This window comes from Bombina bombina, chromosome 1 (genome assembly GCF_027579735.1).
Source record: "Bombina bombina isolate aBomBom1 chromosome 1, aBomBom1.pri, whole genome shotgun sequence".
In the NCBI taxonomy this organism is placed as follows: domain Eukaryota; kingdom Metazoa; phylum Chordata; class Amphibia; order Anura; family Bombinatoridae; genus Bombina; species Bombina bombina.
Genome location: NC_069499.1, coordinates 183,541,336 through 183,566,484, shown reverse-complemented (window position 1 = coordinate 183,566,484; position 25,149 = coordinate 183,541,336). Strand labels below are relative to the sequence as shown.

General features: G+C 43.0%; 1 protein-coding gene across 1 annotated transcript in view; it reads left to right on the top strand.

The window, feature by feature from the left end:
• The window catches only part of PCNX1 (pecanex 1), a gene marked incomplete in the record, with an annotated part of 752,914 nt that overhangs the window by 267,775 nt on the left and 459,990 nt on the right, over positions 1-25,149 (top strand). Inside the window, 1 exon segment of the mRNA XM_053711389.1 lies at positions 15,340-15,542. Within this exon segment, the coding sequence (XP_053567364.1) occupies positions 15,340-15,542 (203 nt within the window).

Below are 25,149 nucleotides of genomic sequence, written 5' to 3'. Positions count from 1 at the left end.
GCTGCACAATCTGAATATATCGCAATACACCAGCACAGCAATTCTTAAATAAATGAGTATTTTATTATAGACCCATTAAAATAAGCGTCGTTTTGGGTGAGCCCCTTAGTCATGCTTTTCTCACCCCGAAACGTCGCTTATTTTAATGGGTCTATAATAAAATACTCATTTATTTAAGAATTGCTGTGCTGGTGTATTGTGATATATTTGGATATTTAAGGGGCATTGCAGTTAACCCCACACCGTGAACAAGTGAAGTAGTGCTGTTTTCCCAAACGTTGTGTGCTGCACAATCTGGACGTGGTGCTTGCATTGAAATTCTATTTACAGGTGACTTTTCGTCAGTCTTCTGCTCTGTATGTGGTTTTCTCTGGAAAACGTAAGGGGCAGAAAGCTACTTCTCTTTCTTTGTGGCTGAGGAGTATCATTCGCTTGGCCTATGAAACTGCTGGACAGCAGCCTCCTGAGAGAGTTACGGCTTATTCTAAGAGGGCTGTTTGCTCTTCCTGGGCATTCAAAAATGAAGCTTCTGTGGAACAGATTTGCAAGGCTGCAACTTGGTCCTCTCTTCACACTTTTTCAAAATTCTATAAATTTGACACTTTTGCCTCGGCTGAGGCCGCTTTTGTGAGAAAGGTTCTTCAAGCAGTGGTGCCTTCCGTTTCTTGTCTTGTCCCTCCCTTATCTGTGTACTCTAGCTTGGATATTGATTCCCAATAGTAATTAGATGATCCGTGGACTCATCGTGTCATTATAAAGAAAACAAAATTTGCTTACCTGATAAATTTATTTATTTCTTGACACGATTAGTCCACGGCCCGCCCTGTTCTTTAGACAGGTTGTTGTTATATTATAAACTTCAGACACCTCTGCACCTTGTTGCTTCTTTTCTCTCTCTTACTTTGGTGGAATGACTGGGGTTAGAGGTAAGGGAGGTGATATTTAACAGCTTTGCTGTGGTGCTCTTTGCCACCTTCTGGGCAGGAGTGATATTTCCAATAGTAATTAGATGATCTGTGGACTCATCGTGTCAATAAATAAATAAATTTATCAGGTATGCATAAATTTTATTTGTATCCAGAATTATGTGAGCCATAATTGAACTTCCTTTAAATCTGAATTACAAGGCAGCTTGTTTTAGCAAGGTTCCATCCTATCAGACCCCTATAGGAAGTTTTTCAATAAGGTAAAAAGAACTGTGGGGCTATACAGAACTGAATACAATGACATCCGACATCCAACTGATCAATTAGACTACCATTTTTTTTTTACTTATTACCATCTACTTTGTTAATGGAGGTGGCTGCTTTTTCTATAACTTCAAACAAATCTATATTTTCCACCAATTCGCCGATTCCTCAAATGTTGTGCCCACTTAGGAGAAAATTAGTGTTCCTCTTTTTTTTTCTGGTTTGTTTTGTGACATGCTGAATGGTCATGTATGAAAAAAAAAACTTACAACCAAGTAGGAACCTTCCTCTCCATCTTATGGAATATATGGTAGTTTTTCAGGTATCTGATACAACATAATGTTTTTAGCAGTGTTTGCATTATGGCTTTCTGACATTAGTTCTTTTATGAATTAGCGCAAAGAGATCAGTGCATTCCACATTTGAATTTACCTCCTTATGTTTGGTTTACTTCTAGAAGCAACATCTAAATCGAAGAGCAACTTATGCTTTTGGTTTCTGACACTTCTTTCTTGTAGTTATTGTAGTTAAGATTTTGAAAGCTTCAACTACTTTAAGTGTAAGAGCTATACAGTTCCAGGATTTTTGCCTAAGTTTGCACCATGCCTCATTTATATTTGGTGTGGCAAACCTCGCCACTTATGAACTATGCAGGAATTGTGATTTCTCTTGTTAAGTGTGTTCAGTCCACGGGTCATCCATTACTTATGGGATATATTCTCCTTCTCAACAGGAAGTTGCAAGAGGATCACCCAAGCAGAGCTGCTATATAGCTCCTCCCCTCACATGTCATATCCAGTCATTCTCTTGCAACCCTCAACAAAGAAGGAGGTCGCGAGAGGAGCTGGAGTTTTTTACTTAATTATTCTTCGATCAAAAGTTTGTTATTTTAAATGGCACCGGAGTGTGCCGTTTTTCTATCTCAATCAGTATTTGGAAGAAGAATCTGCCTGCGTTTTTTATGATCTTAGCAGACGTAACTAAGATCCACTGGCTGTTCTCGACATTCTGAGGAGTGGGGTAACTTCAGATAATGGGAATAGCATGTGGGGTCCCCCGCAAATGAGGTATGTGCAGTATAATATTTTCTGGGAATGGAATTGACTAAGAAAACACTGCTGTTACCCGTATGATGTAAGTACAGCCTTAAATGCAGTAGTAGCGACTGGTATCAGGCTGATAAATGTATGCGCAGTTGAGTTATTTTCTAGGGACTAGAATTTGACTGAGAAAATACTGTTAATACTGAAATAATGCTTAAGCCTTTATCTGCAGTAGAAGCGACTGGTAGCAGGCTTAGTGATAACTTTGCATGACATTGAAAAAGTTTGTTTTTAAAACGTTTACTGGTATGTTATTCGTTTTGTGAGGTACTTTGGTGATAAATCTTTTTGGGCATGATTTTTTTCCACGTGGCTAACGTATTTTTCTGCATAGAAACCGTTATATCAGGTCTCCCACTGTTGTAATATGAGTGGGAGGGGCCTTTTTTAGCGCCTTGTTGCGCAGTTAAAATTCTAGCACAGTCTTCCTGCTTCTTCCTCCTTGATCCAGGACATCTCTAGAGAGCTCAGGGGTCTTCAAAATTCGTTTTTGAGGGAGGTAATCAGTCACAGCAGACCTGTGACAGTGTGTTAGACTGTGATAAAAAAACGTTTAATATTAATTTGATATCCGTTTATCTGGGTACTGAGGGGTTAATCATCCTTTTGCTAATGGGTGCAATCCTCTGCTAATTAATACATTTACTGTTAAAAATTGTTGACTATAACTGAATTAGTTCATTGTTATTCAACTGTTTTGAAAAGCGCTGCAGCGTTTTTTATATTGCTTGTAAACTTATTGAAAGTGATTTCCAAGCTTGCTAGCTTCATTGCTAGTCTGTTTAAACATGTCTGATACAGAGGAATCTGCTTGTTCATTATGTTTAAAAGCCGATGTGGAGCCCAATAGAAATATGTGTACCAATTGTATTGATATTACTTTAAATAAAAGTCGGTCTTTACCGATAAAAAAATTATCACCAGACAACGAGGGGGAAGTTATGCCGTCTAACTCTCCTCACGTGTCAGTACCTTCGTCTCCCGCTCGGGAGGTGCGTGAGATTGAGGCGCCAAGTACATCAAGGCCCTTACAAATCACTTTACATGATATGGCTAATGTTATGAAAGAAGTATTATACAATATGCCCGAATTAAGAGGCAAGCGCAATAGCTCTAGGTTAAGGACAGAGGGTGCAGATGACACGAGAGCCATGTCTGATACTGCGTCACAATTTGCAGAACATGAGAACGGAGAGCTTCATTCTGTGGGTGACGGTTCTGATTCGGGGAGACCGGATTCAGAAATTTCAAATTTTAAATTTAAGCTTGAGAACCTCCGCGTGTTGCTAGGGGAGGTGTTAGCGGCTCTGAATGATTGTGACACGGTGGCAATCCCAGAGAAATTATGTAGGCTGGATAAATACTATGCGGTACCGGTGTATACTGACGTTTTTCCTATACCAAAAAGGCTTACAGAGATTATTAGCAAGGAGTGGGATAGACCCGGTGTGCCTTTTTCCCCTCCTCCGATATTTAGAAAAATGTTCCCTATAGACACCACCACACGAGACTTATGGCAGACGGTCCCTAAGGTGGATTGAGCAGTTTCTACTTTAGCCAAGCGTACCACTATCCCGGTGGAGGATAGCTGTGCTTTCTCAGATCCAATGGATAAAAAATTAGAGGGTTACCTTAAGAAAATGTTTGTTCAACAAGGTTTAATATTACAGCCTCTTGCATGCATTGCGCCTGTCACTGCTGCAGCGGCATTCTGGTTTGAGTCTCTGGAAGAGGCGATTTGCACAGCACCATTGGATGAGACTTTGAGCAAGCTTAGAACACTTAAGCTGGCTAATGCGTTTGTTTCGGATGCCGTAGTGCATTTAACCAAACTTACGGCTAAGAATTCCGGATTCGCCATACAGGCGCGCAGAGCGCTATGGCTTAAATCCTGGTCAGCAGATGTAACTTCTAAGTCTAAACTACTGAACATTCCTTTCAAAGGACAGACCTTATTCGGGCCCGGCTTGAAGGAAATTATTGCTGACATTACTGGAGGTAAGGGCCACACCCTTCCTCAGGACAGGGCCAAATCAAAGGCCAAACAGTCTAATTTTCGTGCCTTTCGTAATTTCAAGGCAGGAGCAGCATCAGCTTCCTCCGCTCCAAAACAGGAAGGAACTACTGCTCGTTACAGACAGGGTTGGAAAGGCAACCAGTCATGGAACAAGGGCAAGCAGGCCAGAAAGCCTACTCCCGCCCCTAAGACAGCATGAAGACGGGGCCCCCTTTCCGGAGACGGATCTAGTGGGGGGCAGACTTTCTCTCTTCGCCCAGGCTTGGGCAAGGGATGTACAGGATCCCTGGACGTTGGAGATTATATCTCAGGGATACCTTCTGGATTTCAAAACTTCTCCTCCACAAGGGAGGTTTCATCTGTGAAGGTTATCAACAAACCTAGTAAAGAAAGAGGCATTTCTACAATGTGTACAAGACCTCTTAGTGATGGGAGTGATCCACCCAGTTCCGTGAACGGAACAAGGGCAAGGGTTTTACTCAAATCTGTGGTTCCCAAAAAGAGGGAACCTTCAGACCAATCTTAGACTTAAAAATCTTAAACAAATTCCTAAGGGTTCCATCGTTCAAGATGGAAACTATTCGGACCATCCTACCCATGATCCAAGAGGGTCAATATATGACCACAGTGGACTTAAAGGATGCCTACCTTCACATACCGATTCACAAAGATCATTATCGGTACCTAAGGTTTGCCTTTCTAGACAGGCATTACCAGTTTGTAGCTCTTCCCTTCGGGTTAGCTACGGCCCCGAGAATTTTTACAAAGGTTCTGGGCTCACTTCTGGCGGTACTAAGACCACGAGGCATAGCGGTGGCTCCGTACCTAGACGACATTCTGATACAAGCGTCAAGTTTTCAGAATGCAAAGTCTCATACAGAGATAGTTCTAGCATTTCTGAGGTTGCATGGGTGGAAAGTGAACGTGGAAAAGAGTTCTCTGTTACCACTCACAAGGGTCCCTTTTCTAGGGACTCTTATAGATTCTGTAGAAATGAAGATTTACCTGACGGAGTCCAGGTTATGAAAGATTCTCAATGCTTGCCGTGTCCTTCACTCCATTCCAAGCCCATCAGTAGCTCAGTGCATGGAAGTAATCGGCTTAATGGTCGCGGCAATGTACATAGTGCCATTTGCGCGCCTGCATCTCATACCACTGCAACTATGCATGCTAAGTCAGTGGAATGGGGATTACTCAGATCTGTCCCCTTTGCTAAATTTGGACCAGGAGTCCAGAGATTCTCTTCTCTGGTGGTTGTCACGTGTTCATCTGTCCGAAGGAATGACCTTTCGCAGACCAGATTGGACGATTGTAACAACAGATGCCAGCCTACTAGGCTGGGGAGCAGTCTGGAACTCCCTGAAGGCTCAGGGATCGTGGACTCAGGAGGAGAAACTCCTCCCAATAAACATTCTAGAATTAAGAGCAATATTCAATGCTCTTCTAGCTTGGCCTCAGTTAGCAACACTGAGGTTCATCAGATTTCAGTCGGACAACATCACGACTGTGGCTTACATCAATCATCAAGGGGGAACCAGGAGTTCCCTAGCGATGGTGGAAGTCTCGAAGATAATTGCTGTGCAGAGTCTCACTCTTGTCACCTGTCAGCGATCTACATCCCAGGCGTGGAGAACTGGGAGGCGGATTTTCTAAGTCGCCAGACTTTTCATCTGGGGGAGTGGGAACTTCACCCGGAGGTATTTGCTCAACTGATTTGTCGTTGGGGCAAACCGGATCTGGATCTCATGGCATCTCGCCAGAACGCCAAGCTTCCTTGTTACGGATCCAGGTCCAGGGACCCGGGAGCGGTGCTGGTAGATGCACTAGCAGCCCCTTGGGTTTTCAACATAGCTTATGTGTTTCCACCTTTTCCGTTGCTACCTCGACTGATTGCCAGGATCAAACAGGAGAGAGCATCGGTGATTCTGATAGCGCCTGCGTGGCCACGCAGGACCTGGTATGCAGACCTAGTGGATATGTCGTTCTGTCCACCATGGTCTCTACCCCTGAGGCAGGACCTTCTAATTCAGGGTCCTTTCAACCATCCAAACCTAATTTCTCTGAGGCTGACTGCTTGGAAATTGAACGCTTGATTCTATCAAAGCGTGGGTTTTCGGATTCGGTTATTGATACATTAATACAGGCTCGGAAACCTGTGACCAGAAAAATTTACCATAAGATATGGCGTAAATATTTATATTGGTGTGAATCCAAGAGTTACTCATGGAGTAAGGTTAGGATTCCTAGGATATTGTCCTTTCTACAAGAGGGTTTAGAAAAGGGCTTATCCGCTAGTTCACTAAAGGGACAGATTTCTGCTCTGTCTATTCTTTTTCACAAGCGTCTGGCAGAGAATCCAGACGTCCAGGCCTTTTGTCAGGCTTTGGCTAGAATAAAGCCTGTGTTTAAAACTGTTGCTCCTCCTTGGAGCTTAAACTTGGTTCTTAAAGTTCTTCAGGGTGTTCCGTTTGAACCCCTTCATTCCATTGATATTAAACTTTTATCTTGGAAAGTTCTGTTTTTGATGGCTATTTCCTCGGCTCGGAGAGTCTCTGAGTTATCTGCCTTACATTGTGATTCCCCTTATCTGATCTTTCATTCAGACAAGGTAGTCCTGCGTACTAAACCTGGGTTTTTACCTAAGGTTGTTTCTAACAGGAATATCAATCAAGAAATAATTGTTCCATCTTTATGTCCTAATCCTTCTTCAAAGAAGGAACGTCTTTTGCATAATCTAGACGTGGTCCGTGCCCTGAAGTTCTACTTACAGGCAAATAAAGATTTTCGACAAACTTCTTCTCTGTTTGTCGTTTACTCTGGACAGAGGAGAGGTCAAAAGGCTTCGGCTACCTCTCTTTTTGGCTTCGTAGCATAATACGTTTAGCCTATGAGACTGCTGGACAGCAGCCTCCTGAACGAATTACAGCTCATTCCACTAGAGCTGTGGCTTCCACTTGGGCCTTTAAGAATGAGGCCTCTGTTGAACAGATTTGCAAGGCTGCAACTTGGTCTTCACTTCATACTTTTTCCAAATTTTCCAAATTTGATACTTTTGCTTCTTCGGAAGCTGTTTTTGGGAGAAAGGTTCTACAGGCAGTGGTTCCTTCTGTGTAATGTTCCTGCCTTGTCCCTCCCATCATCCGTATACTTTAGCTTTGGTATTGGTATCCCATAAGTAATGGATGACCCGTGGACTGAACACACTTAACAAGAGAAAACATAATTTATGCTTACCTGATAAATTTATTTCTCTTGTAGTGTGTTCAGTCCACGGCCCGCCCTGTCTTTTTTGAGGCAGGTTCTAAATTTTTAAATTATAACTCCAGTCACCACTGCACCCTATAGTTTTCTCCTTTTTCGTCTTGTTTTGGTCGAATGACTGGATATGACATGTGAGGGGAGGAGCTATATAGCAGCTCTGCTTGGGTGATCCTCTTGAAAATTCCTGTTGGGAAGGAGAATATATCCCATAAGTAATGGATGACCCGTGGACTGAACACACTACAAGAGAAATAAATTTATCAGGTAAGCATAAATTATGTTTTAGTCTAATGGTTAAAATGTATGTTAAACTGTATGTTACTGTTTAAACTCCCTTCTGTTTCAGTTGGGAAACCCCTTGTAGGGGAGACTGTTTTTAAAAAGTGTTTGTTTTTCCAGTTGTTGAATAAGTTGTTGTTGACTCCCAAACTATGTGTCGTCTAGTTCTTGGTGGAAAGGGGTTATTATTACAATTACCAAGAGTAGTTATTTGCTTGTCTCTGCTTACCAAAAAGATATTACAGATCCTACTGCCTCTCTGCTACAATTACCAAGAGTAGTTACTTGCTTGTCTCTGCCTACCCAAAAGATATTACAGATCCTACTGCCTCTCTGCTACAATTACCAAGAGTAGTTACTTGCTTGTCTCTGCCTACCCAAAAGATATTACAGATCCTACTGCCTCTCTGCTACAATTACCGAGAGTAGTTACTTGCTTGTCTCTGCCTAATTAATTACAGACTCAATGACACTTTACTGACTGTTACAGACGAGGAACAGGACTTGCGAATTATTATTTCAGATGATTTAAAACTTAGTAAACAATGTAGTAATGCAGCGAGTAAGGCTAGCAGAATGCTTGGATGTATTGGTAGAGGTATTTGCAGCAGAAATAGTAAGGTTCTTATGCCACTTTATAGATCATTAGTTAGGCCTCATCTTGAGTATTGTGTGCAGTTCTGGAGACCATATCTCCAGAAGGATATTAACAAACTTGAATCTGTGCAAAGGAGGGCTACCAAAATGGTACATGGTCTAAAAAATAAAACTTACCAGGATAGGCTCAATGACCTAAATATGTATAGCTTAGAGGAGAGAAGGGAAAGAGGTGATATGATAGCAACTTTCAAGTACATTAAAGGGTTTAGTAAAACTGAGGCTGTGGGTATTTTACATAAAATGGAAAATTCAAGAACAAGGGGTCATGAGCTCAAGCTAAAGGGTAGTAGATTCAGAAGTAATTTGAGGAAGCACTTCTTTACAGAAAGAGTGATTGATTTATGGAATAAACTTCCTCAAGAGGTAGTAGCAACAAACACTGTGGGGGACTTTAAAAATGCATGGGACAAGCATAGGGCTATCCTACGAACTAGATAAGTTTATACTGTTAGGTAAGGTCGGGCAGACTTGCTGGGCCTATGGCTCTTATCTGCCGTCAATATCTATGTTACCCAAAAGATATTACAGATCCTACTGCCTCTCTGCTACAATTACCAAGAGTAGTTACTTGCTTGTCTCTGCCTACCCAAAAGATATTACAGATCCTACTGCCTCTCTGTTACAATTGGTAGCAAACGACGGGATTCAAACCGCACAACAAGTCGTAGGACATGTGAAGTATATGAACGGACGGTGAATGGGAACAGATTATACCAGACTAAAGAGAACTGCATTGTAGGAATTATCGGAGGCGAGAGGAATTATTGCCAGTAATAAAACCAAAGCAAGGCTGATTGCAGAGCTCATGGAGGGAGACCGGGTAGCAGGTACGGCCGTACCCATGGCGAACAACGAAACCGAATTCCAAAAAGAGATGCGGACCCGGTTGGCTTTTTTTCCGCTACCCCATTCGGAGGAGCTCCTGACACGGACATCAGCAGATGTACAGGAATACTTGATGGTGACCCGACAAACCATCCAGAGACCCGGAGAGGGGCTACCAGTACACTCCAGTGCTGTTACAGGGAAAGCTAAGATTCCCTACCACGCATTCAAGGATCATACCGACACGGAGGATATCGATGGGTACCTACAGGACTTTGAGCGATTATGCCAACTGCATAATATTAGTACCGCTGACCAAGTTCCCCTACTGGCTGGCAAGTTATCTGGGCGGGCTGCTGAAGCCTACCGCACCATACCAGATGAGGACAGCAGGGACTACCAGAAGGTAAAACAGGCCATCCTGACTAGGTATGCTATTCCCCCGGAGGCATACCGACAGCGGTTCCGAGACCTGAAGAAGCTGGAGAAAGATACCCACACGGAGTGGGCGCATCGGCTAACCAGGGCCGCTAAAGGCTGGTTGCAGGCAGCCCAAGTCACCCAGTTGGAAGACCTTTTACAACTCCTGTTGATGGAGCAATTCTTCCAAGGGGTGTGCACTGAATTGCAAAACTGGCTGAGAGATCGAAAACCGTGCACGGTACATACCGCAGCGACCTTGGCCGACGAATACCAAGATGCTCGGAGAGCTCAACAAACACAGCAATGCTCCAGTATTGGGGTCACCCCAAACCCCTCTGCAGCTCCCACACCTCTGCTACCCCGTCCTGGAGGGGGAATCCACCCTCCCCGATACCAGACTCGATCAGCTATCCGTTGCCATCTTTGTAACCAACAAGGGCACATTCAGAGAGACTGTCCCAGGAACAAGAACCGATCCACCTGGAACAACCGGGCAACTGTACACTGCTACCAGAACGAGCCCCGACTACCGACCCAACCCGCAGTCTTCCACGAGGAACCCTTGGGCATCTTACACGAGGTAAACCCAGTACAGGCCGCTTCGGACAACCTACAAAGCCACCGCCAGGTGGTCTATATAGAGGGCCGACGTGTCCAAGGGCTGCGTGACTCTGGGGCCACCATAATCTTGCTCCGGCAACATTTAGTTTCCACCAATCTACTACTACTACTACCTACTGTGTAGCTGTCCGGGTGGCCGGGGGAGCCATTTACAAGATTCCCATGGCCAAAGTACACTTGGATTCGGGAGCAGGGTCGGGGAACATGGAAGTGGGCCTTATGCAAAATTTTCCTGCAGACGTTATTTTGGGCTACGACTTAGGGGAGCTGACTTCAGCGTTTGCACCCCAAACCTCCCCACAAGCAGCACTGCCCGTGGTTACCTGACAACAGGCCCGCACCAACACACTGACTGATCACTCTGAGGCTCAGGTAAGCAATCACCCCCCTAATGTCTCTTGGGCCCCTCCACTAGAGTTTGGTAGCGAAGTGGCCACTGACCCCTCATTGCAAGTATATAGGGATAAGGTAAAGCAGAATCAGGCGGGGTTGGAAGGAGAGAGGTATGGTTGGAACAAGGGGTTACTGTACAGGTATACTGAGAAGATAGTGGCCGGATCTATTCCCATGTCCGTTCAGCAGTTAATAGTACCTCAGAGGTATAGACGAGAACTGCTACGGGTTGCCCACGATATTCCACTGTCAGGCCACCTAGGAGTTAGTCGGACGAAGCACCGCCTAACTCAGAATTTCTTTTGGCCAGGGATCACCAAAGATATTAGGCAGTATTGCCAGACGTGTGACACCTGCCAACGAGTAGGGAAACGAGGAGACCAATATAAGGCAAAGCTACACTCCCTCCCCATAATAGAGGAGCCTTTTAGTCGAGTGGCGGTGGACCTCATTGGCCCCCTAGCCAAGCCTAGCCCCTCGGGGAAGAGGTATATACTCACGGTCGTGGATTATGCCACCCGATATCCCGGGGCGGTGGCTCTGGCTAATATTCATGCCGAGACCGTGGCGGATGCCCTCATCAAAATCTTCTCCCGCATGGGATTTCCCCGGGAGATTATTTCGGACCGGGGCACCCAGTTTACAGCTGAGATTACCCACCAGTTGTGGAGAGCATGTGGGGTGAAACCCATTGTAAATTCCGCTCATCACCCCCATTTTAATGGGCTCTGTGAACGGTTTAATGGAACACTGAAACAGATGCTCCGCACGTTCATAGATACCCAGAAGAACTGGGAGCGGTTTCTACCCCATTTGCTTTTCGTCTACTGGGAGGTACCTCAGGAGTCCACGGGGTTCTCTCCCTTTGAATTATTATTCGGAAGGAGGGTACGGGGTCCCCTAGACTTAATCCGAGAGCATTGGGAGGGGGAAGTCACTAGTGAGTTTAGGGAGCGCCTGGAGGCCCTGACTCGGACCGTCCGCTCCAACCTTCAGGCAGTTCAAACCCGTCAGCGCCGTTGGTATGATAGGGGCGCCAGGGACCGCAGTTTTCAGACTGGGCAGAAGGTGCTAATCTTAAAACCGGTCAAAAATGATAAAATGCAGGCCTCCTGGCAGGGCCCATACAAGGTGGTGGAACAAATCTGTGACACCACCTATGTGATCGGCCCATGTACTGGAGCAGGCGGTAGACGCATGCTCCATGTAAATATGTTGAAGCCGTACCATGAACGCGCAGAGGAGGTGAATGCTATTTGCGCCCCTGCCGCGGACGACGCAGACAGTTTACCTCTTCCCGACCTCCTAGGAATGAAGAACCGGAACGAAGGTCTGGAAGAGGTACAATTGGGTGAGCGGTTAAGTCCTCGGGAACAAGCTCAAATTGCAGAGCTACTGCAGGAAAAGAGACACGTTCTCCAACGTGCCTGGATATACCAGACTGGCCACCCATAGGGTAGAAACCCCAGGTCACCTCCCCATGCGTCAACCTCCTTACCGCATACCAGAATCGGTGAGAGAACATATGCGGAAGGAGATTGACGAGATGCTACAGTTAGGAGTGATTGAGCAGTCGGACAGCCCCTGGGCCTCGCCGGTAGTTCTAGTGCTGAAGCGGGATGGCACGACCCGCTTCTGCGTAGACTACCGGAAACTTAATGATAAAACCGTCTCTGACGCCTACCCTATGCCCCGGATAGATGAGCTCCTGGATAAAATGGCTCGAGGCCAGTACCTCACCACCATAGATCTGTGTAAGGGGTACTGGCAGATCCCACTAGTCGAGGATGCCATTCCCAAATCAGCGTTCATCACCCCATTTGGCCTGTACCAATTCAAGGTCATGCCATTCGGGATGAACGCTCCGGCTACTTTCCAGTGAATGGTAGATCGGCTACTGGATGGGTCCCAAGAGTACGCATGCGCCTATTTAGACGACATAGCTATATTTAGCAGCTCCTGGGACGAGCATTTGAACCATATAGGGGCGATCCTAGATCGCATTAGGGAGGCAGGATTAACCCTTAAGCCTAGCAAATGTCATATAGGGATGGCGGAGGTCCAGTACCTAGGGCACCGAGTAGGTAGCGGGCAGCAGAAGCCTGAACCGGCCAAGGTAGAGGCCGTAGCCACGTGGCCCACTCCCCGTACCAAGACCCAAGTGCTAGCCTTTCTAGGTACCGCAGGCTATTATATTAAGTTCGTACCTAATTATAGTACCCTAGCCAAACCCCTCACCGACCTCACCTGTAAACACCTTCCTAAGATTGTTACCTGGAGCCCAGAGTGTGAACAAGCATTCCAAGAACTGAAAAACGCTCTCGTAAATGCCCCTATCCTTGCTGCCCCGGATCCAACTAAACGCTTTCTCGTCCATACAGACGCTTCTATGTTTGGATTGGGAGCCGTGTTGAGCCAAGTCGGGGCTGATGGCAGCGAGCATCCTGTGGCCTACCTAAGCAGGAAACTGTTACCCCGAGAAGTTAGCTACGCCGCCATCGAAAAGGAATTCCTGGCCGTGGTGTGGGCCCTCAAGAAACGTCAGCCATATCTATATGGAGGACAATTTTCCCTGCTCACAGATCACAACCCGTTGGTGTGGCTGAACAGGGTATCCGGAGACAATGCTCGGCTGTTGCGCTGGAGTTTGGCGCTGCAGCCGTTTGACTTAACAATCCATTACCGACCTGGGAAGCAAAACGGCAACGCCGACGGGTTGTCCAGACAAACTGAACTTGAACCTTGATCTTTGAACACTCCTCCGGACCTCCCCAAGCCAATCCGTTGGGATCAGACTGGGTATGCCGGTTTGGTTCTGGGGGAGCATTGTGGCAAACCTCGCCACTTATGAACTATGCAGGAATTGTTATTTAGGCTAATGGTTAAAATGTATGTTAAACTGTATGTTACTGTTTAAAGTCCCTGCTGTTTCAGTTGGGAAACCCCTTGTAGGGGAGACTGTTTTTAAAAAGTGTTTGTTTTTCCAGTTGTTGAATAAGTTTTTGTTGACTCCCAAGCTATGTGTCGTCTAGTTCTTGGTGGAAAGGGGTTATTATTACAATTACCAAGAGTAGTTATTTGCTTGTCTCTGCTTACCAAAAAGATATTACAGATCCTACTGCCTCTCTGCTACAATTACCAAGAGTAGTTACTTGCTTGTCTCTGCCTACCCAAAAGATATTACAGATCCTACTGCCTCTCTGCTACAATTACCTAGCGTAGTTACTTGCTTGTCTCTGCCTACCCAAAAGATATTACAGATCCTACAGCCTCTCTGCTACAATTACCAAGAGTAGTTACTTGCTTGTCTCTGCCTACCCAAAAGATATTACAGATCCTACTGCCTCTCTGCTACAATTACCAAGAGTAGTTACTTGCTTGTCTCTGCCTACCCAAAAGATATTACAGATCCTACTGCCTCTCTGTTACATTTGGTTACCCTGTTGTTATCCAGACCAGTAAGATTGTGAATGGTAAACCTTTGTATCAACTGGATGTTGTCAGGTGCATAAGCTATTATGTTGACAGAACTAAAGTCTGGAGAATAACATTTATTTTGTTTTTCTACAGCTTTAGTTAAGACTATAATATATGAGCTTAGGTAGTTGAAAGTATTACAAGACTTATCTACCTGGGCAGTTCTTCGACTTGGGCAGTTTTGGCTTCTTAGGAAATGGAGGAAGAAAGGTGCATTATTAGCTGAATTGTCATGAAATAATATGGAATATCCATTGCACTTTGTTTTGTTTACTTAAACTTTGATGTTCAGCAATCTGCTTTAACAAAATTTGTGAGGATTATATTGAATTTTTGGTATTAATATGTATTTGCATATTCTGCAGCACATTTCAACTAGAAATTAAATCCAAACTACTGAAATTTGTATAGCTTATTCATTTCCCAGCTACTGCTTACAAGGATCCCTTTTCTAGTCTAGAAAGTCATATTTTAACTTGATTAAAGTTGAGTGGTCAGTTTCTTTGTATTCACCCCTGAGGAGTGCTGTCACTTTAATTAACTAAGATATGAGCCAGTATACAGACATTTCCATAATTTGGTTTTAAAGAGATATAACGTGCAATAATAAAATGCTCTAATCCATTTTCTTTTTTTCAATGATTGTTTTGTTCTTCATGTGAGATGTGTGGTACAATGTACTTCCTTTGCTTAGACGTTTTACCCTTTAATGTGCATGCACTTTTGTGCAGTCCCAGGATGCTTCTTATGATTTCATTTAAATACTATAATACTTGATGGAATCTTGTTTACAACTGCCATACCCAGGGACGTAACAAAATAGCAAATTAGGTGGGTTTTAATGAAGGGTCTACCATACTTAGTTGATGTTTATACCTTCAGTCTGGTTTTGATAACCTAAAATCTGCCCTGAAAAAAGGCTTACTAAATTGTGACTTATCACAAACAAACCTAATGAAAACTTAATATAAATTAGTTGAGTCTTATTTTAAATCCCTACCATTACTTTTATACACATGTAATATTAAATTGTAATGTTTATGGAATTTGATGTCTTCCACTAACATTCTGGTAGCTTTCTCTCCCCCAGATACGACTGAATAGGCTGCTGACTATAGACACAGACCTATTAGAGCAACAAGATATTGATCTAAGCCCAGATCTGCAGGACCATATGCAACCACAGGAACAGGCTGCTCATAAAGCAAAACACTACTACCGTTTCTGGATTTTGCCCAAGTTATGGATTGGCATCAACTTTGACAGGCTAACTCTCTTAGCCTTGTTTGATAGGTAAGGAGATCTTATTCTATTTAGATTTAAATACTTTTTTATTGAAATGAAAAACATTTTAAGTGCATACAATATGAACATATTACTTTTCTCATTGCATTAAATTTGACAGTGTTAAAGCCATGTACATCATACTCTAACACAATAATGAATACTTTCCTGGTGTGAGAGTGGTATAGCTAACATTCATTCTAGTTTGCCTATATCTATGTTTTGGATTGAGAAATCAACATAGCTTTGTAATGAGTTGTAATAAAACTAAACCAAATTAACTTAAAACAAAACAAGAAGAAAAAGGTGTCACCATATTTTGAATTAAGTCATCCACTTAGATTTAAAGCTTTACATGCATTATAAATCTTAAAAGCCTGTCACATCATCCCCAAACACTGTGTCCTGAAACCTCTATAGTTTGTCTGTGACCTAATCACAAATCATTTTCCTGAAGTATCCAGTATACCCATACCTTACTAAATGTATCTATAGTGTTCTATATGTGAGCTGCAGTCTTATACATAGAATGTGTCTTATTTTCGCTATAATCTCTGACCACTCTGGGACTCCTATATTCCAGTACTTAGCAATACTAGTTCTGGTAATAGTACACAGAATTCTAACAAATGTTTTCATGGGAGAATTTAATCCTGGAATTCTCTCATGTAGCAAAGCTTGTTTTCTGTTAAGGACAATGTTTTCACTTAGCAATTTACTCAACAGTTGAGAGAGTTTTGACCATATAGCTCCAACTCCTGGACATTTCCACCTATGAATATATGTGCCTTCTGCCTCACAGCCCCTATATCAGAATCTAGATCCACCATTCGGTAGATGTGATGTTTTGAGAGGTGTAGGGTACCACCGAAAAGGGGTTTTTATAACGTTCTCTCTTAGATCTGCATTAAGCAAACCCCTTCTTGATTGGAAAAAAGTCTTTCCAAACTGTTTCTTCTGCTGTAAGCTAAATCTGTGTCCCACTTTCAAATCACTGGAGATTTAGTGCTATTCTTAGCAGTTTGAATATTAAGATAAATGAGTGATATAGCATGCTTTTGTCTGTCTGGCGAGTTACATATTCGTTCTAAAATTGTTGTGGGTTGAATTGCTGTATCTGAGAGATCTCCTAATAGCTGCTGTGATCTGCAAATATAAGAACCAGTGCAAGGGTACGTCTTCTAACTTAAATTGTAACTGTGTACAGGTGAGAGGGATTCTGTTAACAAAATCTGCTACTCTGTATAGACTCTTGTTTTCCCACTTGTCTACAAGAGGTAGGCAATCTTTTGATATAATAAATTTCAATGGCCTCAGCATAGATTTAGGCGGTAACAGCTCAAATTTCAAAGTTGGTGATTCCCAAATTTGTCTAGATATTTCTGTAATCCCTGACTTGCAGCCTTTCTTTACCCCTTTCTCACCCCATAGATACTTCTCCGGAGACTCATAGCCTCCCAGAAGTGACTCCAATCTAGGCCAAATCATAGTATCCCCCTTTTACCCATCAAGGGTATCTGTGCCAGTCTCGCAGTCTGGTAGTAATCCCAGAAATTTGTAGCGCCCTCTCCCCCCCAGCTGCCTATGTTTTGTTAGAATTTGAAAAGGTATTCTACCTTGTTTTTTGCATCTAAGGAACCCATGTAGAGCCGATTGGAGAGAGTCCTTGTCTGGTTTATGAGGTTGAATTGGCAAAGCCCTAAATAAATACATGAGCCTGGGAAGCACATTCATCTTTATTGAAGATAATCTTCCAAATTAGCTTTCTGTCTTTTGTTAATGTCTACCCTTATTTTTTTGGTATAGTGGGGCATAATTTGCTCTGTACAGTTCCCTGGAATGCGTTGTTAAATGTATCCCTAAATATTGAATTCAGTGTTTGGCCCACCTAAAGTCAAAATTAGTTTAAATAATTTTTGCTGTAATCTTAGGTAATGCGATTGGGAGAACCTCACATTTGTCTGTTAATTTTGTAGCCTGATATGACTGAAAATTTCTCCAAAGTGGAGTAAAGATTGGGAAATATTAACGGTCTTGTTGGAGTTTGTAACACGTCGTCCGCAAATAAAAAAGTAATTTTATATTTAGGCCCGTGATGTCTGGGGAATTTCTAATAGTGGCTGTCAATGGTTCTAAACATAAGGCAAACAGAAGAGGCGAGAGTGGACACCCCTGTCTAGTACCATTAAGAATTTGAAAAGTGGTTGACTGGTGTCCTATTGCTCTAACAAACGCTGTCGGTTTAGAATATACATTTTTAATAGCAGGGATACAAGGACCCCCGAAACCCATTATGTCCAGAACGGTCTCCATATAAGTCCAGTCCACTCTGTCAAATGCCTTCTCTGCGTCCAACAATAACAGAGAAGGCACCTTATTCTCTGTCTGTCAGTCACCACTGTCATTCTTCGGATATTATCCGGTGCCTCCCTGTCTTTAATGAACCCTACCTGGTCTGGGTATAGACGGTAGAATTAGTTTGTCTGTTGGCTAATACCTTTGTCACTATTTTTATGTCCTGGTTGATTAAGGATATAGGTCTGTAACTAGAACATAGTTTAGGATTCTTCCCTGGCTTGTGCAATACTATAATTTTTAGCCTGTAATAATTCCTATGGAAGATCGTGACCCTCCAGTATATGATTTGCAAATTTCACCAGTTGTGGGGTATAAGTGTAGTTGCAAACAACCGGTAGTATTCACCTGTAAATCCATCAGGGCCAGGGGCCTTTCCAGGCTTAAACTCCATCTCCTTGGTGATTTCAGAGTGAGTGATCTTCCGGCTTCCTCCAGTCATGGCTTTCCCCCCAGGGGAGTCATTGTCTGAGGCCATGCCGTGATTGGAGGAAGCTGGATTAGTCATTGATGACGTGTGAAGAGAGGATCTCCGGGTTGGGAAACTGCTCTGGCTGTGAGAAGAACAAGGGTAAGTTTTTAATCAAAACGGCTGCTTTCTAAACTTTGATGAATGAAAGTGCCCCTGTTTTTAATAGTATTTTTACAAAGCGGGCTTTCATTCATCAAAGTTTACCTTCACTTTAAGCTTTCTTGGTCCTCTTCTGTTTTAGGAAGTTTGGCTGTTTGCTAAAAAAGAATGTAATAGCTCCCTAGCTGTCTTGTTGTTCTCCACCTTTTTGCTGTCATATAAACTCTTATAATAATGGGCAAATCTATTTACAATGTTGTATTGCTATCTGAAGTTTGAATATATGGTATTGACATATTTCTATTGTTGTCCCTAATTTTACTAGCAAGGTATTTGTCTGGTTTGTTAGCAAACAAAAAAATTTGTTTTCAGTCGGTGTGCTGTTTTAATGGAATTATTTAATAGGGTAGCTAATTTAAGTCTTTTGTTTTGTATAGTCAGCAGAGTAAAATTCACTTTTGAAGTCTTGTGTTCCCTTTCCAGTAATTCTTTTTACGAATTTAATTGAGAAATGTATGCTTTGCTTTTTCTTTAATGAGAAGTCACAGCTTTTTGTGCTGCCCATACAGATGTAGGATATTACATGTGGTATTTTAATTTGCCAGTATTCACCCATAGCTTTCAGGAGGTTAGTTTTTGTTACAGGATTGTTTTTAAACAAGAGGGATCATATGTCCATGATCTTACTCTACTGGGGTCACGTAACTCTCCCAACTGTAGTTGTGTAATTGAATGGTCTGACCATGCACATACGTGTATATCTGCCGATCTAATAATTGGCTGGAGAACCTAGCTAGTAAATATATAATCCAATTTAGAATAACTATTGTGTGCTGCTTAGTAATACGTTGAATCTGATGTAATCCCATGTAATGATTTCCAAGAATCTAATAGTGTATGGGGAGCTAGCAATTCAAGTATTCTTTTGGCCATAGACTTTTGTCTAGAAGTTTTCTTGCTCTGTACTTGCTGTTTATCTGTAAGATTCTGTAAGTCTATGTTAAAATCTCCTGCCAAAACAATATGCATCTTGGACCAATTGGTGAGCAAATGTGAAATAGAATTAAAAAAAGCCGATTGATTATCATTTGGAGCATATATATTACATAATAATATATTAATATCCTGAATTTGTCCCTGAACAATTAAATATCTACCATCTTTATCAGATATTGTGTCTTTGTGAGTGAATTGTAATGAAGAATGGATTAATATTGAGACCCCCTGTTTCTTAGAGTCAGTAGTAGCATGGAAGTGATGTGAAAATTCTTTGGACCAATATTTGGGTATAAAGGATTTTACAAAATCAGTCTCTTGCAGATAAATTATTTTGGCCTGAAGGCTTTTGTACTGGGTCATGGCCGTTCTTTTAATATTTGAATTCAGTCCCCTCACATTATGCGAGAGGAGATTGTTAGGGAGAGACCTCAATACCTAGCAATAGTATGAAACATTCTATGAGCAGATGATTGTGTATGTTCCCTATTTTTTCCCTGAAATATATCTCGTCTAGTTAGATGTAAAAAGTTGTTAATTCCTATCAAATTCAGGTAGTTTGTAACCTTCAATTTTTATAAGCCTGACTACTCATATACACATTCATGTACAGATATCATTCGACTTTCTTTGCTTTTTTTCCCAATTTTTTTTTTACAACCAGTAGAAAGGCGAGAAACAAACAAATGCAACCTTGTTGTTGTTCTCATACTAAATGCCACCTACCCATAATTAAATTGGGCCAGCTATTTAGGCATATTTTTCGCCTTTTCTGAAATAAGGAAGTGTATACTTTACCCAAGCCTTTCCCCACACAACTAAGGGTTCAGGTTTACCAAATTAACACTTTAGCAGAACCAAGGCAGGATTTAAATTTTCTGTCTTTGGTGACTCTTGTCCAATTCGGCTTATGAGATGGGGCACTGTAGATCTTGCCCTCCTGGTGATACTTCTTTTGTTGCTGGCATCTCTGGCATTTCTAGGCCTAATGTCTTGCAGGCCGCCTGAATCTCTCCAGTTGGTCGAATTGTTAAATATTTATTGTCCTTAGTGATGTGAAGCGCAAAAGGAAAACCCCAACGATATGGGATTTGATGTTTCCTCAATTGAGAGGTGAATGGTCGTAGTTTGTTTCTCCTTTGTAAGGTGCGAACACATAAGTCTTGATTAAACTGGATTATATTGCCTTGAAATTTGAATGTGGGTTTTTGTCTTGCCACTTGAATTATTCTCTCCTTGTCAGGCAATCTCAAAAATTTAATTATAACATCTCTTAAAGGGGAGCCCGTCAATCGTTCTTGGTCGAAGCGCCCTATAAGCATGCTCTATTTGGAAAGTCTCCTCCAATGCTTCTCCAGTGATAGTAGAACTGTTGCAGAAAGAAAGTCATTTATTTTAGTACTAGGAAGGGTAAAGTGAGTGTGGTGACAAAAATTTTAGTTTTCTCTTGTTAAGTGTATCCAGTCCACGGATCATCCATTACTAGTGGGATATTCTCCTTCCCAACAGGAAGTTGCAAGAGGATCACCCACAGCAGAGCTGCTATATCTCCTCCTCTCACTGCCATATCCAGTCATTCTCTTGCAACTCTCAACTAAGATGGAGGTCGTAAGAGGACTGTGGTGTTTTATACTTAGTTTATTTCTTCAATCAAAAGTTTATTTTTAAATGGTACCGGAGTGTACTGTTTATCTCAGGCAGTATTTAGAAGAAGAATCTGCCTGCCTTTTCTATGATCTTAGCAGAAGTAACTAAGATCCTTTGCTGTTCTCACATATTCTGAGGAGTGAGGTAACTTCAGAGGGGGAATAGCCTGCAGGTTTTCCTGTAATAAGATATGTGCAGTTAAAATATTTTTCTAGGGATGGAATTTGCTAGAAAATGCTGCTGATACCGAAGTAATGTAAGTAAAGCCTTAAATGCAGTGATAGCGACTGGTATCAGGCTTATTAATAGATACATACTCTTATAAAAGTGAATTTAAAAACGTTTGCTGGCATGTTTAATCGTTTTTTACATATGTTTGGTGATAAAACGTATTGGGGCCTAGTTTTTTCCACATGGCTGGCTTGAATTTTGCCTAGAAACAGTTCCCTGAGGCTTCCCACTGTTGTAATATGAGTGGGAGGGGCCTATTTTGGCGTTTTTTTGCACAGCAAAAATTACAGACACAGACATCCAGCTTCTTCCTGCATGATCCAGGACTTCTCTGAAGGGCTCAAAAGGCTTCAAAAGTCGTATTGAGGGAGGTAAAAAGCCACAGTAGAGCTGTGGCAGTTGTTGTGACTGTTTAAAAAACGTTTTTGTCATTTGTTATTCCGTTTTTGGTATTAAGGGGTTAATCATCCATTTGCAAGTGGGTGCAATGCTCTGCTAACTTATTACATACACTATAAAAAATTCGTTAGTGTAACTGCATTTTTTCACTGTTATTTCAAAATTTGGGAAAATTTGTGTTTCTTAAAGGCGCAGTAACGTTTTTTATATTGCTTGTAAACTTGTTTTAAAGTGTTTTCCAAGCTTGCTAGTCTCATTGCTAGTCTGTTTAAACATGTCTGACACAGAGGAACCTACTTGTTCATTATGTTTGAAAGCCATGGTGGAGCCCCATAGGAGAATGTGTACTAAATGTATTGATTTCACCTTAAACAGTAAAGATCAGTCTTTATCTATAAAAGAATTATCACCAGAGGGTTCTGTCGAGGGGGAAGTTATGCCGACTAACTCTCCCCACGTGTCAGACCCTTCGCCTCCCGCTCAGGGGACGCACGCTAATATGGCGCCAATTACATCAGGGACGCCCATAGTGATTACCTTGCAGGACATGGCTGCAATCATGAATAATACCCTGTCAGAGGTATTATCTAGATTGCCTGAATTAAGAGGCAAGCGCGATAGCTCTGGGGTTAGGAGAGATACAGAGCGCGCAAATGCTGTTAGAGCCATGTCTGATACTGCATCACAGTATGCAGAACATGAGGACGGAGAGCTTCAGTCTGTGGGTGACATCTCTGACTTGGGGAAACCTGATTCAGAGATTTCTAATTTTAAATTTAAGCTTGAGAACCTCCGTGTATTGCTTGGGGAGGTATTAGCTGCTCTGAATGACTGTAACACAGTTGCAATTCCAGAGAAATTGTGTAGGCTGGATAGATACTATGCGGTGCCGGTGTGTACTGACGTTTTTCCTATACCTAAAAGGCTTACAGAAATTATTAGCAAGGAGTGGTATAGACCCGGTGTGCCCTTTTCCCCACCTCCTATATTTAGAAAAATGTTTCCAATAGACGCCACTACACGGGACTTATGGCAGACGGTCCCTAAGGTGGAGGGAGCAGTTTCTACTTTAGCAAAGCGTACCACTATCCCGGTTGAGGACAGTTGTGCTTTTTCAGATCCAATGGATAAAAAATGGAGGGTTACCTTAAGAAAATGTTTATTCAACAAGGTTTTATTTTACAGCCCCTTGCATGCATTGCGCCTGTCACTGCTGCGGCGGCATTCTGGTTTGAGGCCCTGGAAGAGGCCATCCAGACAGCTCCATTGAATGAAATTATTGACAAGCTTAGAACGCTTAAGCTAGCTAACTCATTTGTTTCTGATGCCATTGTTCATTTGACTAAACTAACGGCTAAGAATTCGGGATTCGCCATCCAGGCGCGTAGGGCGCTATGGCTTAAATCCTGGTCAGCTGACGTGACTTCAAAGTCTAAATTACTCAACATTCCTTTCAAGGGGCAGACCTTATTCGGGCCTGGCTTGAAGGAAATTATTGCCGACATTACTGGAGGCAAGGGTCATACCCTTCCCCAGGACAGGGCCAAATCAAAGGCCAAACAGTCTAATTTTCGTGCCTTTCGAAATTTCAAGACAGGAGCAGCATCAACTTCCTCCGCTTCAAAACAAGAGGGAACTGGTGCTCATTCCAGACAGGCCTGGAAAACTAACCAGTCCTGGAACAAGGGCAAGCAGGCCAGAAAGCCTGCTGCTGCCCCCAAGACAGCATGAAGGAACGGCCCCTATCCGGAAACAGATCTAGTGGGGGGCAGACTTTCTCTCTTCGCCCATTCGTGGGCAAGAGATGTTCAGGATCCCTGGGCGTTGGAGATCATATCTCAGGGATATCTTCTGGACTTCAAAGCTTCTCCTCCACAAGGGAGATTTCATCTTTCAAGGTTATCAGCAAACCAGATAAAGAGGCATTCCTAAGCTGTGTGCAAGACCTCCTTGTAATGGGAGTGATCCATCCAGTTCCGCGGACGGAACAAGGACAGGGATTTTATTCAAATCTGTTTATGGTTCCTAAGAAAGAGGGAACCTTCAGACCAATCTTGGATCTAAAGATCTTAAACAAATTCCTCAGAGTTCCATCATTCAAAATGGAAACTATTCGGACCATCCTACCCATGATCCAAGCGGGTCAGTACATGACCACAGTGGACTTAAAGGATGCCTACCTTCGCATACCGATTCACAAAGATCATCATCGGTTCCTAAGGTTTGCCTTTCTAGACAGGCATTACCAATTTGTAGCTCTTCCCTTCGGGTTGGCCACTGCCCCGAGAATTTTTACAAAGGATCTGGGCTCACTTCTGGCGGTTCTAAGACAGCGAGGCATAGCGGCTCCGTATCTAGACGACATCCTGATACAGGCGTCAAGCTTTCAAATTGCCAAGTCTCATACAGAGATAGTTCTGGCATTTCTGAGGTTGCATGGGTGGAAAGTGAACGTGGAAAAGAGTTCTCTATCACCACTCACAAGAGTCTCCTTCCTAGGGACTCTTATAGATTCTGTAGAGATGAAAATTTACCTGACGGAGTCCAGGTTATCAAAACTTCTAAATGCTTGCAGTGTCCTTCATTCCATTCCACGCCTGTCAGTAGCTCAGTGCATGGAAGTAATCGGCTTAATGGTAGCGGCAATGGACATAGTGCCATTTGCGCGCCTGCATCTCAGACCGCTGCAATTATGCATGTTAAGTCAGTGGAATGGGGATTACTCAGATTTGTCCCCTCTACTAAATCTGGATCAAGAGACCAGAGATTCTCTTCTCTGGTGGCTTTCTCGGGTCCATCTGTCCAAGGGTATGACCTTTCGCAGGCCAGATTGGACGATTGTAACAACAGATGCCAGCCTTCTAGGTTGGGGCGCATTCTGGAACTCCCTGAAGGCTCAGGGATCGTGGAATCAGGAGGAGAAACTCCTCCCAATAAATATTCTGGAGTTAAGAGCAATATTCAATGCTCTTCTAGCTTGGCCTCAGTTAGCAACACTGAGGTTCATCAGATTTCAGTCGGACAACATCATGACTGTGGCTTACATCAACCATCAAGGGGGAACCAGGAGTTCCCTAGCGATGTTAGAAGTCTCAAAGATAATTCGCGGGGCAGAGTCTCACTCTTGCCACCTGTCAGCGATCCACATCCCAGGCGTAGAGAACAGGGAGGCGGATTTTCTAAGTCGTCAGACTTTTCATCCGGGGGAGTGGGAACTCCATCCGGAGGTGTTTGCTCAACTGGTCCATTGTTGGGGCAAACCAGAACTGGATCTCATGGCGTCTCGCCAGAACGCCAAGCTTCCTTGTTACGGATCCAGGTCCAGGGACCTGGGAGCAACGCTGATAGATGCTCTAGCAGCTCCTTGGTTCTTCAACCTGGCCTATGTGTTTCCACCGTTTCCTCTGCTCCCTCGAC